The sequence below is a fragment of the Aptenodytes forsteri genome, unplaced genomic scaffold, assembly GCF_000699145.1.
Source record: "Aptenodytes forsteri isolate BGI_AS27 unplaced genomic scaffold, ASM69914v1 Scaffold149, whole genome shotgun sequence".
Taxonomy (NCBI): domain Eukaryota; kingdom Metazoa; phylum Chordata; class Aves; order Sphenisciformes; family Spheniscidae; genus Aptenodytes; species Aptenodytes forsteri.
In genome coordinates this window covers 846,692-863,580 of record NW_008795560.1, presented here as the reverse complement: position 1 = coordinate 863,580, position 16,889 = coordinate 846,692, and the positions used below count along the sequence as shown (strand labels likewise).

General features: G+C 40.1%; 1 protein-coding gene across 2 annotated transcripts in view; it reads right to left on the bottom strand.

Moving 5' to 3' along the window:
• EYA2 (EYA transcriptional coactivator and phosphatase 2) overlaps positions 1 to 10,729 on the bottom strand; it is a 64,582-nt gene extending 53,853 nt beyond the window's left edge. The window contains exons 1-4 of one of the 2 annotated variants that reach the window (XM_009282208.1): positions 10,614 to 10,729; positions 5,415 to 5,463; positions 4,651 to 4,793; positions 1,651 to 1,767 (exon numbers count right to left, since the gene is read on the bottom strand). In XM_009282208.1, coding sequence (XP_009280483.1) covers positions 1,651 to 1,767; positions 4,651 to 4,793; positions 5,415 to 5,463; positions 10,614 to 10,722 — 418 coding nt within the window. In that variant the 5' untranslated portion in view covers positions 10,723 to 10,729. The remainder of the gene's footprint in view (positions 1 to 1,650; positions 1,768 to 4,650; positions 4,794 to 5,414; positions 5,464 to 10,613) is intronic. The other variant, XM_019472828.1, reaches the window with a different exon arrangement.
• Between the last annotated feature and the right edge of the window lie 6,160 nt (positions 10,730 to 16,889).

Here is a 16,889-nt window from a genome sequence, read left to right as displayed (position 1 = left end):
CAGGTTGAACGGGGGGCTTAGGAACCCCATCTTGTTGTAGATGTTCCCGCCCCCAGCAGGGGGGGTGGGGTAGATGACCTTTAGAGGTCCCTTCCAACCCAAACTATTCTATGATTCTAAGTTCAATACAAACACCAAAGTGGACTCAGAATATGAGGCCTACAGGTGAGGAATTTAAGTGCACTCCCAGGGGACTCAAGGTGGAGGCACAGAGATGGAGTGACATTTTAAGGACATAATCTATTTCTCAGAATATACTCATTATTCTTCTTGTATGTAAAACAATTGATAAAGCTGAAATGGTTATGCTATGGTTCCTCTCATCTGCTATTGTTGCCTTAGAATTTATCATCATTCTTTGCAGGACTGTCTGGACAGGTGCTTTTAAATTTAGATTACACAGAGTACATCCAAATTTTAGTACTCCTCCTCCAATTCATGCTTAATGACTCAGCAAGTCCCAGGAAAATAAAAAGATAAATAAATAAAAATCAACATAGTTCACAAAGATCAGGAACAGTACACACTGGAAGAAAAAGCACATGGAACACCAGCCAAATAATAAAAACCTGCCATGTCCAGTTCAGGTTTCTGACCAACAGCACCAAAATGTTCAAAGAAATCAAATACCATGCTAGAAATGGGCTAAAGGGAACCACAAATGAAATTCCACCATTTTCATTTACTTTACACTTCTTGGCAATTCAGATTTAAACCCTTTCATGACTTTCTCGGAGTTGGCAAGTCAACATTTAATCTCCTGAGAATTGGTGTTTCATACAGCTTCTCAAATGGAATGACCAGAAAAGAACTTTAAGTTTTATTTTTAGAAATAAAAGTGTATTTTGGCCTTCCTGGTTGTACAACAAAAAAAAAAGTGTCATAAAGCTACAAGCACAAGGCACTGTCTTTGAAGCCTTAAGGGAATCCAACTGATTATTTTATAATCAATTTTTATTCTAACAACAATAAAAGTTATTCTAAACTTACTAAATCTTAGCTCGGTAACCTTGATGAAAAAACAGCTGCTTTCAGCTCTGCTCTTCTGAACCTTACCTCAGTAGTATGTAGGTAATTAATGATGTTGGTACTTTGGGAGCTAAAACAGGCAGATGTATCTTAGCAGGTATTAGTTGTGTCTTAACAGTAAAAAAAATTTTTTTAGTATTAAGTTATCAGCTTTTTAAAAAAAAAAATAGTGGAGAGAATATACAGCAGTTTAACCACAGAGCAGTTTGTTCAGGACAGCATAGGGCAGAAACATAATACTAACGTTTCTGTTTGCATGAAGTGTAAAACCACGTTTGTTTTTCTTCCGCTCAGAATCTAGGAATTCACACAACAATCCCAGGTATGCAGTCACAAAATGAATTAAAAAAAGAAGACAGTTTCTGCAGAAAGGCAAAGCTTATATTGATCGTATGTGAAGTTTTCCTAGGGTGTACTAGTGCTAAATCTAGTACCTCAGCCAGAAATTAATTCCTTGATGAGCAAAACAGCTCTATGAAGACTTACCTCCTTCCCTACCCTGACTGCCTATACCTAAGCTTTTCACTGTAATTGCAAAAGAAGAAGAATTGGTCTAATATGGGGGTATATAGGATTCTGACTTCTCATAGCACATCCTGCAAGGCACCAAGCTGTACTCACCATGCATCTGGTACGTGTACGGTGCTTGTCCGGCAGTCGGGGTACTGAAGCTGGATCCATAGCTTAGAAATCCACTCTGTCCTGGGGAATGGCTCAGGCTGTCCTCTGTTTTGATGCCTTTGGGGCATACAGTAGGAACCAAGAGCAGAACATGAGTGTTTGTCATACAAAGGTGTAAAAAAGCAAGTTTAGGAATTAAAAATTTTTCAGCTAGATTTTAACCTGATAAACTCTTTTTTTCCTACACTTACTTATATATCTTTTTTTAATTATCTGCATTACCCAAACAGGTAAACTCTTAAATAATAGAGTCAAGTAAATTAATCACAAATATTATTTGAGTCAGCTACATCCTGTACTCACACCTGAATGAACTTTTGCTAAGATGGGGAAACAACCATGAATAATACTGTTTTCAAAAACAATTTCTGAACAAATAGTTTTGTTTTAGAATTAAACAAACTCATTGACTCATGAACTTTCTGAACTGTTATCAGATGCAAGCAATTATTAACAAAGCAACAGGACCTTCAGCGAAATAACCTCAAGACTTCTGTTCTCAACAGAGTTATCTTTTACTTGCATTATATATAACTTTGGTAGCAAAATATTTATTGGCAAGTCATACAGGAGGGTTATCATCTATTCAGTTAGATATAACACACAGTTCAGGAATAATAGGTAAGCCCTGAGCCACAAAAATCTTTTCATTACTAAAATCAGGCAATTAAACTGACAATTTGCAGGGGGAACAGCAATAGCTGAATTAAACATTGCAAGATGAAACCTTTGCTGGTAGTGAAAGGGGTTGATATTTTATTCTGAGATGCTGCCAAGACTGTACAGCTGTATTATTAAAATAAACAGCTGAAAGGTGCGTCTTATTATGAACCCTTTGGGCGTGATCCTTCCCTCCTTTGCATGCCTATTTGCACAAAACAAAAAATGGCCATTGGACACACCCTGAGTGCTGGGACTAAACAAAGACCCTGTTGATGTTCTGGTCTTGGATTTATACGCTTCCCAGGCTGTTGTCATCTTTTAGCACTTGTAGGCAAACTTTCCAAAAGACAAGTTGAATTCATGTGCCTTTCACCAAACATGCTGTTTTCTAGCTTAATGACTCTTAAAAGCAACAAGTCTGCATTTGCTCAGGTTGGGAGTAAGTTCTTCCAGATAATGTTTCCTCTATTAAAAAATCACTTCTTTTAGCTTTAGGTGAGAATAGCTGCAATGCAACTTTGAGTACAAGTTAGCAACAAGATGACAATACTGCATTGTGAAATGCAGGAAGTTTATTTGGACAGTGAATGAACATGTGTTGGTGCAAGCGTCCGGCTCCATTACTGCTGGGGAAGTGAAGGGATTTGCGAGTGTGCGCGGAGACGCCGCTTTTCATAACATCCCATGCTTTTCAATTACATCAGCACTCCGCATGCGAGCATTCAACCTACCCCAGCTACAATTAATCTTCAGCGAATGGGTCTTTTTGGAAGTCTAAAAATTGTTGTCAGACAGCGAAATAACTTAGCACCAAATTAATTTCCACACAATGTTCTGTTTTGTCTAGAAACTGGCTGAGTTTTATTTTTGTGCCTAAAAACAATACTGCTTCATTGTTCTTGGTTGTCAGCCAGGTGGAGTTTTTCATATGCTGTGCTGAGTATCTTAGAGAGGGTATATGGGCGGGGGGAGGGAAATCACTGTTCAAGGATGCTAAGAGGTCATCCACAGGATTTATAAGCAGCATATGGGCCTGACACATGTATGCCCTAAAGACTCTAGGCAGTAGCAAATGGTTCTACTTTCACCTGCTCTAACAGGACAACTGTTCAGAGTTTGCCTTGGAAATCAGCCAGCTGATGCAAACACACAAGTAGCTCCAAGAAAGGGTCTCAAAACATTCCTCTCATCATCCTGGTAGAGCTTCAGCTCTGCCAAGCCCATTTCCCTGGCCTTTCAGACCATTGCATTGAATTTCCCTTCAGTAAAAGCCTTGTCAATGGCTGTATAAAAGCTTCTTGTTGGAAGGGATACTGTATTTGCCAAGCAAACGAAGGTGTTTAAGAGCACAAGAGAAACCAGGAGCGGAAACAGAACTGTGAAGTCATTTTAATGCTGCAAGCACTCACAGGATCAGCTGGGAATAAGGGGCCCAAAGCCTTATGTTAAAGAGCTGTACCTAAGCAAGAGCAATATCTCTTTGGTCTTTAGGAGTGGAAAGAACTTCCCAGCTCCCTCAAGAGCTCAGTATTTCCATGCAGAGCTTGAGGACACTCTTAACACTTGGTTTACCAGGCATTCCCCTGTCAGGAGTGCTGGTTTAATTAGCCCCATCTGAATCCCCCAGCTGCTCCTGCCCAGCACCATCTCCCCACAGCTGCTGGCAAGGCTGTGCAGGAAAGCAGGCTACAAAGCTGACCGGGGTTAGAACTGTTTACTGCACCTACAGCTAACAACCATCCGTATGAACACAAACTGTCTTCCAAACTCAAAGTACTCTGTATCATTTCACCAGTGCCTTATTCTGCTCTGTGCCTTGGTTCTTCTGTAATAATATACAAAAAATTTTTCTTAAAAGTAGCTTGTATCATTGAAACCCCAGGAAGAATCAAGGAAGGCAAAGTGTAGTTTACCTAAATATCATATTTACTGCAAGAGACTTTGTCTTGGCGGTGAGTCATGGGAACACTCACCAGCTACTACTCCTAAGTAGCACATCCTACCGAATCCGAGTTTCTCATGCTGCCTCATATTTTACTACTGACTGGCTCCAAACTTACCTAGTTTGTAAGACCATAACCCAGGATATCAAGAGCTGACAGATAGTTCAAAGTAATCCTAACAGTTTTAACAAAGTCAGATTTTCCTCTAAGCCTAAGAAGATAACATTGCCAAGACAGAAATGACCTTTCATTTTAAAACTTAAGACTTCAAATGTATTTTTCTAGGAGCAAGATGAAGATGTCCTCAAAGGTAACATGATGTCAGAGTACTCACTGTAGGAAGGTATGCCATAGGGCTGCCCCGGAGGAGGATAGGCAGTGTATGCAGCAGCCTGCTGGATTCCTGCGCTGTACTGAGTCTGTCCATACGTTGCCATTGTTGGGAAAGATGGGACTGTCACTATATGGGGATAATGTCTATTCAGAACAAGAAAACAGAAGGTCTAAGGCAATAGTTACAGTACATGATCTTCTAGAGCACATATAGAACATTTATAGACATTTTGGTAAGATAATATCCAAAGTATGATGGTGAATATTTTGGGAACTCAGAATTGACTAGACTGGGGCAAAAGTTTGTTTCAGTATACGGCTCCTGATATGAGCTATTAAGATTAAGCTACCTAAATGCATGGCAAATTTAAGACCGCGCAAAATATGTGCAAGTTAAAAAAATGAAAAATCAGAGTGTTGATTTTATTTTATGTTTCATTTTGAGTTTGCCAAACAAGCAAGTGTCACGGGAAACCTCTGACATTTCAACACATTCCTCTGTGGTCACTTATAAACACAACAATATTCAAACTGATAAGGTTTCGATTCCCAGGGGTACGAAAGTACAGCGCACAGTACCTCAAACCTTCTTTCACTCCATATCTAACAAGGTTAAGAACCAGTTACTTCATTGGGCCAGAGACATGCAGGGGAACAGGTGGATATGCTTAAGGTGAATGCTTTATAAGGTGACAGAAGTCTACACAAAATGGCTGTTCAGCAAAACACGGTTTTTAAGTTACAGCACTTGGCACAAGCACTCACTTTGTGGAGTACAGATGGAGAGGACACTGTGGTGCTGCTTTGCTGCTGCCTGGAAAACAAAATTAAAGGGTCTTAGATTTTCATCAAGTTCTGTTCTATGGCCAAGCCGATACCACTGTTTTTACCACTGCTGGTTTGAGAAAAATATACAGGAATTAGAAGACTTTGTTTTTAGTGAATCTCCACAAACTGAAGTAGATAAGAAAGATATTCTCCACTTAACAACAAATAAATATAGATTCAGTTTTTAACTGAGGGTGATACCGATTGATTGAGCTACCAGTTTTTTCTTCTTTTTCTTCTCATATGACTGATATCAATCATGAAGCTGGGCTTTGGTGGGATGACTCATATGCTAAAGGCTATAAAAGCAACTACTATGATTATTGAAGTGATTTAAGCTCGCTGTACTTTTTGCCCTTTTCCTTTTTTTTGGTACTCTCCTAGACCATGACTCATTATCTTTAATGTTCGTTAAAATACATCAAATCAAAATAAACATTAAAAATACAACATTGTAAATCTCCTCACTCTTGAATTTTTTGAGTTAACTCTCACCTACCTTATTGACCTGCCAGCAATCAAAACATTAAACCAGTAGAAAACGTATCACAGAGGTTATATGTGCAGGATGCCTTCCAATGTACCAAACAGTTGTGTCCTGCAACACTATCAAACAAAAATGTGCCACCATCTTTAGAGATAAATTTAGGTTTATTAATTAAAATTTTAAAAAAATCTAAATTAAAACCTGCAAGTTGCCTGCAAGTTGTATTGCAAACATCATACCTAAATGCCACCATGAGTATTATGCAGGTTGCCTCCATAACGCCATCAAATTTTGCTTCTCAGTTCCTGGCTGGAGCTGTCAGATGTTACTACAGCACTATAAATGCCAAAACACCCTCACAATCATCAATAATGACATTAGGCACAACAGTTCAGCCTATCTGCTGGCTGCATCAATGAACATACCAGACTAATTGCACACAGCTTCTCCACGCAGGGAGAACATCAAGCATCATGTTGTCTGCTGATGGCAGCACCACCACCATCCTTGACATTGGCTGTTGGTATCTATGGTGTAATTTGTTACACAGGATAGGAAGTATCACCCTATCTCATGCAGAAGATGATCTCTCAACTGCAGGTGCACATGCTGGGTGGAAAGGGAGATTCCTGCAGTGCCCCCAATGCCTGCATATCGCTACTGCCAGGCAGGAAACATCTGCAGTGCTGTCCCATGCATCAACAGGGACGTACCCACAATGCTGTAGAAGGCTTATCTTCAGTATGAAATTGTCCAAACCAGCACCACTTCAATTGTCCAGTCGTTTGTAAGTTGGTGAATTAAACATTTAAAGCAGGTTTTATTTAATGAAATACGCAAGTACACATAAAGTCTAAATACATGCAAATAGTCCTATGGGTTTGAGTAACTTGTTATGCCGTAAACATGGAGAGAATGACCAAAAAAATCCGACATGCTCATACATGAAATGTTCATTCTTCCTGATTTAACACTCTTGAAATTGTTCTTTCCTACACAACCCTTTTTCACAACATTTTACATGGCTTTATCATTTCACATTATAACAATTTTTAAAAACAGACATTTAATCTCATACCTTTTCAAACTAAATTTCATTTAAAAATGCATTTTTATCTTTGTTCACTTGTTTATGAAAAAAAACCAATGGAGGTGCATGAGTTCCAACTAAAAGTATTAATTATTAGATATTATTCTTTATTTAGAATATTGCTTTTCAGAATGTAAATAATAATACTGAAAATATTAATTACAAGATTTTTTTAGAATGTTAATTTGTATAATGTTTACTGTATATAATAATACTGAAATTCTAAATTTCCTAGGAAACGTAATACTGAGCGTAGTAAGACTGAGCTGAATTTCCTAGGAAACAGTAACATTTGATTAGAAGACGGAAACATCTAAAATGTACACTTTCTTCAAAGAGGACACCCTTTTTTCACAAACTCAGAAATCTTCAGAGATAACTTTATTCAAAATTAAAAAAAAATTAAATAATATCCATGTACTCCTTTCTCTCTTCTCCAGGATAATTGCAGTTGTTTAATGAGAACTACACATTAGGTTAGAATAGATAAAAAAATGTGAAAATAAAGGTGTCTGTGCTTAGGTGCTTACTGAACTCTTTTCTGCATCTGAAAGCAAACAGCCTTTTTTGGGTAATGTTCCCGAGCCTCTCAGCTCTCTCCCCAGCAACCTGTCACCCAGCCGAGTGCCTGCAAGCCGACTGCAACCGCTTTCTTGCCCCATGCATACCTTTAAGAGTCTCCCAGCTGTTTCACGTGCAGTATCAGAGCAGTGTTACTGCAGCATTGTTGTTTTAGGGAAGGTGGCTCTGGTAACAAAGACACTGATGACTGGGGGGAACAGGTTTCAGAGTGAGCTGGCCACGACTGCGTCGACACTGCTGCTTATTATTATTAAGCAAAAAACAAAGCTTGGATACATCTACCTGTGCAGCAACAGACCCCAAGAGTCATCTGTCCACAAGCCTATGCACTGGACTCTAATGTCCTTCCTAGCACCATGCTGGACATCTGTTCTACTCCCTTCCTCTCCTTTCTGGGTATGAAGAAGAAACAGAACAAACTCACCCAAATACAGCCACTGTGATCAAACACACTTTCATCACCCACTCTCCGCTCTTCCTCCTCCAAAGTGCTTTCCTGTGCCATATCCCTCTCATTGCACCCTCCTCCACAACAAATTCAAGCCTCGTGCCCCTTCTGATCCCACCTCTCCTAAGTTGTCCACTAGTTCTGCCAGAGCTCTCCCTCTGGCTGAGTACACCCCCAAAACACCGCAGAAGGGCAAATGTCACAGCTACAACGCCCTTGTGTCCTCTTCCAGGGTCCCCTGCAGACATTATGTGCTCTGAGCACTGACCCATTTGCAAAGGACAGCTCAGGCAGGAGGAGAGTGTGTCAGGGGAGGGACTGTGCAACCTATACAGCCCTAATCGCTAACAGAAACAAAACCATAAGGACTCCTTCTTCATGCTCTTACAACCCTGAAACACCTTAGAAAAGTAAAACCCAGCAGCAACCCTGCCTTAGTTCCTCTACCTATAAAATGTGGGTAACCTATTTCCCAAGCAACAGGCAGAGAGGTTTAGTTAAAAAAAAAAGTTAAAAAATGGACAAAGGATACTGCTATACAAATGTACATATTCATTTACACATACAGATATAGAAAAAAAGATTGTTTTTAAGTCCAAAGCTAGGTTTACCTGACTCACCTTCAAACTCACTATGAAAAATTTGCTTTGACTTACCTGAAAGAAAACAGTTTAGAAAATTAATTTTTAGATTGTGATAAAAACTATACCATTTCTGTCACACTGTTCCTCATTGCCAAACAGAATTGCATTGAAGAAATACACTTTTTTAGTTTTCATTCATTTAATTTGTAATGCCTTTTACATTTGAAAAACAGCAGAACAGATAGTTTGAGCATAAGCTTAATTTCTTTTCTATTTGAAAAATATTACATATTCAAATTTTTTATTTTTGAAAGAGGTAAGTACAGAGTAAATAAGTTTGCCAAGAATGCCAAGTGGGGATTTACTGCGGGTGAACATGCAATATGCTACTGTCATTGCGAAGAAAAGGTAAGTTACACCTACGTGTGTTTCTATCCAAAAGTGTAGGATTACAGGAAAAATATGTATTTGAAAATTATATTGATATAATTGCACATCTCATGATAAGCACCCATGAAAATAGCAGGCCAGACATCCACGTGGACATCTACATAAGTACTGCAACTAGACTTGCTAAAATTAAAACTATATGCGTAATACAGAGCATACATTTGTGCGCATTTATTGCATTAAAAGCTCTGGCAGTCTGAGACTTAACAAACACACAAGTATTTTCCTGTTCTTCAAATTAACAAGAAGTATTTTCAAGGGAAAGAGCATAATCTTGGTAGCACAGGGGATCATTCTGTAGAAAAATAACCATAATATTTCTATAAGAAATGTATCAACATGAGCTGTCACTAGCAAACTGGTATCCAACAGTGCAAGTGCTATATTGGCTCTTATTTATATCACGTAATAACAAATAGTTCCTGCACCAAGAAGTTTACAAAATGATGTACTTAAAAAAATCATTTCTAGCTTTAATCTTTTCTGCAAACACATACATTTAAAAGGATGTTTCCTTTAGATTGTTATCCCTTCGTCCGCTCTTGTAAATAGGCAGTCATGATGTACGTGATTTAATCACGCAATTTCTAATACCTTAGTAAACATGCAAGCAAAACATCTCCTTGGCCTATAAATGAAGGGTTAAACATACTACTAAAACATAATAGCCAGTGCCTTTTGCTAACTCCCCTCCAACAGGAAGGCTGACAGATCCTGACCACAGCAAACAATAGCTGGGATTGTACTAGCAAGAACTAGTTCAGCTGCATCACTTGCCAATAATTTTTTTAGCAGATTTAACATTCTTCTGTTTCCTTCACTTGAACAGTATGATGGGGGGGAAGGAGGAGGAGAAGAGCAGATAAATTTCCATCAGAGCCTCAACTACTGAAAGAATTTGTCCTTGGTACCTGCCAAATGTGAAACTTCAGACCAGAGGCCAGCAGGGCTAACCATTTGGAGATGATAGCAATGATCTCAGAGCGATGCAAACTGGGGCACAGGGCTGCTTTGGCAAAATGTTTTCTGGCTGCACGATACATTGGTGGGCCTGGGAGCCCCCACACTCCCCACCCCAACAGCAGCAGCAGCACAGCCACTGAAGCACAGGGCTCACGTTCACGCCACGACTGGGGCTCTAGTGGGGTCCAAACAAAAACTACCAGCTCTGCACAAATATGTTTTATACTGTAATTATTCCAGTGCAGCAAACATATACGTACACATGTGCATATGTACGCACCTACTATACACAGATATATATCTACATATAAAACATTTCAATTCCATTTGCATTCAAACCACTGCTAAACTAAAGGATTCAGCCACAACTGGAGCATCTACAAAAAAATACTCAAAAATCTCAGTTGCTCACTATACTGTAGAACTAATTGTCAGAGGCAGGGGCCTTGCATGTGGCCAGTTCCCTTTGGTTACATATATACACACACATTGTGTTAAAGCCAGTAAACAGTAAGCAAAAGAGGCAGCCTACCTTCTATGTCATCTGGAGCCGTGGCATAAATGTTAGAAAGGTTAAGCTTCAGTCTGTCAGGGCACTCTCTATTTACAGTCAGGCTGGGTGATATCACTAGATCTAGCATTTCCTTATACCTGAAGGAAAACAAAGGAAAAATATAATTTATTCATTAATTATGCATGCTTACTAATGATTCAATTTTTTCCCTAAGAGTATAAATATTAAAGCTAATTACCTAAACCCAGGCTTCATATAAATTCCACATAATAACATTCACTAAAGTTTTCATCAAAGGGAAATGCTGAATTAAAATGAAGTACTTGCTCCCTTGGAGATTACACCCATCTGATTAATGCTTTCCCTTTCTTCCTGGATTTTGCCGTACGAAAACTAAATTCCCTTATCTCTCATATGCCATCAGAGTGAGAATGTACACACTAGTGTCCAGCGAGGCTCCAGAACAGACTATTACGGCCTGAAAATGAAGTCGAGGGCAGTTAACAGCATTATCTAGTCTTACAAGATAATCAGGTTAGTACTGGTGATAGGATCAGTTTTCCAGGGGACACCTAAACAAGGCACCTAACTACAATGCCCTGACCATCAGGTGGCAGTGATACAAGGACAGTCCCTTTCACATAAATAACCTCATCTGATTTAACCGAAAATTTCAAATGAACAATATACAGGACTTGAGTCTCCAAAGAAAACCGTAATTGTTTGTGTGCACATGACCTACACTATAATGAAAGCTTACAAACTCTGCATTACACACACAGTTCAGAAAAGAGAATGACTAAATCATTATTTCAGACCCTATGCACAACACGAATAGGTCTATTCATCTAAATACCACCATTTTCAATATATGTGTCTTAACTCCTGCTATACACCTTTTTAGAAGTGGAGTTCAAAGACACTTGCTTGAAATAGAGCTGCTTGCTTCCCTTGGAAGTGTTGGATGTTTTGGATGGGTACAAAATATGGCATTAAGTGCATAGATTTGCATAACTATGTTTGCAAGTTTGCCTAAAGACAACGGGGTGAGTACAGTAAGGAAACTGTGTGTTACATTAGATATCTGCACGATGGCTTTTATGCAAGGCAGGTTTCCTGGACACCTTTACCCCCATAAAGTTCTGCCCTTGTTTCCTGTGCAACCAATGCCTGCAGCTGGAACTGTGAAGAACCCACTGGCCAAAGAAAACCTGCAGTTAAATTTGTCAATTAATTGTGTTCATTTTTTTAAAATAAACACAATGCCATGGAAACCTATGTGAATTTTCTAAGACTACACCAATGTATTTTGCAGCTTTTGGTTCAGATGCAGAACAAATGATGAAAAGAGGAGGACTGAAGGATGCTACGTCCTTCACTTTCTGCGGCCACATAGAGTATGTCCTCACTTCAGTCCCCTGGAGGCTACTGGGGGGAATTAGGGCTATTAGGGAAAAGCATAACTGTGCTCTTGGGCAGAGCAGGGCCCGAGCAAGAGCAGATGGGAGAGAGGGCATATAGTAGTGACTGGATCTGAGGCAGCTGGCTGCAGCTGGGCTCCCCTTTCTGCTCAGCACTGAACACGCTACCTACAAAGGCGGCTGGCACACCCCTGCTCTCAGGCTGGGACCTATCTGAGCTGGACTATAAAGGTAGCAGATGGCATGGCAGAAACAGGCCAGTAGTAATCCATAGCACACCTAAAACATCTTGAAGTTAAAGACAACAGCACTTAAACCTGAAATCTTGACACTGGGCTTCTGCAATACTAATCTACGCACTTCTGTGAGAAGCAAAAAGGTTTGTTCTGTTTAAATATCACTATATGACTTTACCAGCTTTGAGAAACAGAGAACAAGAAAACACATGCTTTTTATCTGAACCTCTCCAACCACTTTTACAAAGCCCTTACAAAGAGGGTAAATATTGTTATGAACAGGCACAAACCAGATGAATTATTTTACCTGTAACTGAACAGCAAAGACCAAAGCTGAGTTCATTTTCACTTTCCCCACCTTACAGCTGGAAAGGCACTCTGCCCAGGCAGAAAAAGCATCCATCCTCTGTGAATTTACAGAACTGCCAAAAATAGGTATGAAGTGGCATAACCATGTACAATGTCCGCAACACCAGTCCTCCTTTCTCCAAAAGGGATCTGGGCTCCTCTTGTCTGCCTCCCTTGGAAATCCATGTGGGCATATGTATTTTCACCACCAGTGTATCCTCAAGTCCAGAGGTTGGTAAAGGCTTCCTGATTACGTGCCATGAAGGAGACCTTAAGTCAGCAGTAAATGACCAATGGGGTAGAAATACAGTACTCTGAATCCAACACTTACGAGACCCATGCTCCCTAACTGCTGCGTGTTATAGATTTGCTAAGAAAACAAGACTAGCATAAAAATCAGTGTTGCTCTGCAGCTGGAGGATCTTTGTTGCTAGTGGGCCTCAAAGGGTTCCACCTTCAGATGTGTCCCTGTAAGACGAGCACAACTGCCTCTCCCTCCCTGCCTTAGACACAGACACTAAAGCACAGCAAGACAGAAGGAAAAATGCAGGTGCACAAGGGCCACCAATTGTGCCCACAACCAGCATCCATGCTACCAACTGCATGGAAATGCAACAAGGTACCAGATTTGTACAAGGATAAAAAAAATAGTCCCTAGCTGTACAAATTCCTCCCTGACTCAGTCTAATGGCAGAACCAAAACAGCAATCCAGGACTCCTGACCTAACCCTAAACAAAACACAGCCCATGACAAACTTTACTCAGTCCTAATAGGACTGGAGCAAGTTATGCTCCAAACTGGTACCTACAGACAGAGGCTTTACTGAAGCGCATGTGCATCCACTTCACAGGCAGTCTCAGGCACAGGGGAGGCAGGCAGATGCCTCGGAGCCACAGGCTGTCAGACAGTAAGGGATTGTCATGGCCCGTCCGCACACTTCACTTATGCCAGAGGAAGAAGAGATTTTTCTCCTGAAACAGCTAGTCTCACTCATTCGCTGGTACAGCCAGGCTGCTGCAGAGAAAGGGGTCAGGAAGGCTTTTGTGGTGCTTACTTCTCAGTGGGGAGGAACAAGGTCTCTCCTACAAGCAACTATGGCTCCTAAGGCCCTCTTAAAAGCAGCAGGCTGGGTGGGGGCTCTTTTCCCAGAGGAATTACTTTGGCATCAAATTAAATTTTGTTTGCATGGCTGAGAAGGCAGGATTCAGTTTTATACCAGGTTTTCCTTTCCACTGTAAGCAATGTCCAATTTTTTTTGACCTTATTTCCTTAATGCTATACCTGAATTGAGGAAAAGCACTGCTGTCCCAGATCCTGTCAAGCTGGGGATGTTCTACATTGTTTCTCAGATAACACATGCCCTTCAGCATAATCCAAAACCCCATCATTCATGACACTGCCCAGACTGTTGCCAAGTGAATGGGAGCAGATGTTTAAAGGGAAATGATCTTTTATAATGATTAATGCACTTTAATTACATCCTTGTTCAGAGATTTCATTAGCTACTCTCTGACTGATGATTTTTCTACTGTTTTTGTTCTCTTCACTTTTGTATTCACAAAGTCACATCACACTTCCCTGTATTTGTTCTGTAACATTTTCCTTGGTTTTTCTTTTTTTTCAGCTTCCATTTTTCTTTAGAGTATGTATTAGTTGCATGTACAAACAGGTAACTTTTCACAGAAAAGCCTGTCTGGTTGTGCGTGTCACGTATGTGTTTGTGTTGTTAGTGGCTCTGCCTGTTTTGCACGCACCATTTACCGATTTGTTCATGTGCATTTCTCGCTTCACAAGAGTTTCTGAAATTCCAGTTTTAACAATGGCAATCTACAGAAAATCTTCAGTAAAATAATGGAACCGGGATGGTATTTAACAGAGTAAGTGACATGCTGGAGTGCAACTGATGAAAATATCAGGTCTTTGTTTGCTTGCTTTTTAGAGCAAAAACATTTTCTGGCTTAAGTAATGTACAGTAAATCAGTAATAAAGTTTGCTGAATATGAGCTTTTATTAAAACCAGTGATGGCAGCATCTAGCATGTTGGGCTGACAGACATCTGGAAGAGCTTTTGGCTTCTATAATTAAGAAGAACCTGTGTGAATTTGGTGCTCAGCTTTTCCATTAGAATCCCCTACTCAAAAACCAATATTTTGCCCTGAAAGTTGACCCACAAAATCTCTGCCAAGAACAGAAACTTTTCTCTTTACTAATGTTTAGGAAGGAAAAAAGAAAAATAACAGTCTTTTTCAGTCATTCTGAAGCTAGGAATGCCAAATTAAACATTTTAAGGTTTCAAATTTTTGATCGAGGTGTTCGGGTAACCTACAAATCACATTTTCTTTTACAATGATGTTTTGAAGGCAGTGATTCCAGATCCCAACTCAAAACACTCAAACGTGTGCTGAAGATCAAACTACTGAGAGATCCCCTCTCTCTCCAGCAAAGTACTCAAAGACAGGCATAAGTGCAATGCCAAAGCAGGACCCAGTGTGCAGACTGAGTCAGCAAGGTGCTCTGTACTGATGGTGATGAGAACTTGATGGATAATATTTTGAAAGGATGAAACAGGAAACCACCATGGCGTTGTGGGCAGATGCAACCACACCACAGCTCTGCTCAGCACAGCTGAAAGGCCAGAAGGCACCAGCAAGAGATGAAGGAGACTCCTTCCAAAGCTTGGACCTCTGCTGCTCAGGCATAATTTAAAGCATCTCTCAGTCTGCTCTAAATTGCTTTTAGCATCCTCCCCACAATACACTAAAGGCATCGTCTCAGGACCACGGGCATTTCCATCCCCACTGTGGAGGCAGTGGACTTTTTCCTGGGAGTCCGCATATTTCACTCGTCTCTACTCCATTTCTGGGGTGAGAAGAGAGTATTCTGGCTTCAATACATACAAGTACATGAAGTGGAACAAATGTTCAAAAGAGTATTTCCAGGGCATTTTCAGTAAATAAGACACCTGGGCAGTAAGTAGTACCAGGGTAAACTCAATGGCCAAGTGATGAAGATATTTCAGAGGGAATATATGCAAGGAAGAGTATTTGCCCTGTAATGACAGCAGTCTGTAGGAGAGTATTTGAGCAACAGAAGGTTGTTGGTACAGTTCAGAAAGGACATACCAGGAGTAAAAGACAGTATGGGGGAAAAAGCTGGCATAGTGGAAAAAATAAAGAGAATGAGCTCTGCATCTGCCATCAGTGGAGGAATTGATGAGTTAGGAGCCCCACAGAATGAAGCAGGTGAGAAATGAAAGACAGGACTCCCACCCTTGAGAAAAACCTGCCAGATGCCACAATGGGAAAGACAAGATACTTTAAGGGAGTAAGAAACTGCAAGGAAAGTTTGTCCATGAGCAGAGAGGCAAATCTAGGAATGACTCTCCCTGCAACAACCCCATGCGATGATCTTCTCAAGAATTTTTACTTGTATCTGGCTAGAGGCCAAATACAAGCTTAAACCACTAGATCTTCCTAAACATATGCATATGCCAACACAGAGCCCTAGGCAGGAGTGGTACAAGCCAAGTCCTCTGCTTTTAGCTTTGCTGGGAAACGGAGGAGTAGAGACAGAGATTGCAGCCTAATTGCAAGAGTAACATTTTTGTCTTGCTTCCATGACTTTATCTGGTTTTAATTACTTGATCAACTGCTTTCACCTTTATTCTCCTCAAAAAATGGTGCAGATTACTAAGTAGAAATCTGCAACTTTATGACTCTAGTGCTACTCATCATAAAAAAGACGACAGTCTCATTCACCACTACGTTTCAGAAGTGAATTACTAAAAGGTAACTGCAAAAAAAGGTGTGAAGATGGCTTTCTCAATCTCTGATTCAAAGAAAACAAACAAACAAAACCCCAATCCTAAAAAGTTCGTCTTTTCTTCATTCCTAAGAAATACGAGATTTGTTGTAATTTTTTTCCACATGGGTAAAATTTTCAAAAGCACCTGCTATGTCTCATTAATTTTCTTTTGGAATTAAGACTTCTACTGTTTTAATTCCTTGGGAAGCATGGCAGCTTAGCCAGCTTTGCCAGGACTAACTGCTTGCAAAATTACGCTCCCCATTTTACTCTGCCCCTGTACAAGAAAAGGAATCATTCATAAACAGGAAAAACGCTATTATCTTGCAGCCACCTTCCAGGTGGCATAATAATAGGGAATCTCCCATACTGAAGATTTTGGCTACCTCTAGCCACGCATTTCAAAAGCAGAGGAAAGTAATTTCATTTCCTCTGTTAGTACATTCCTCCTCACACTGTTAGGACATTTTCTCTCCATCTATAA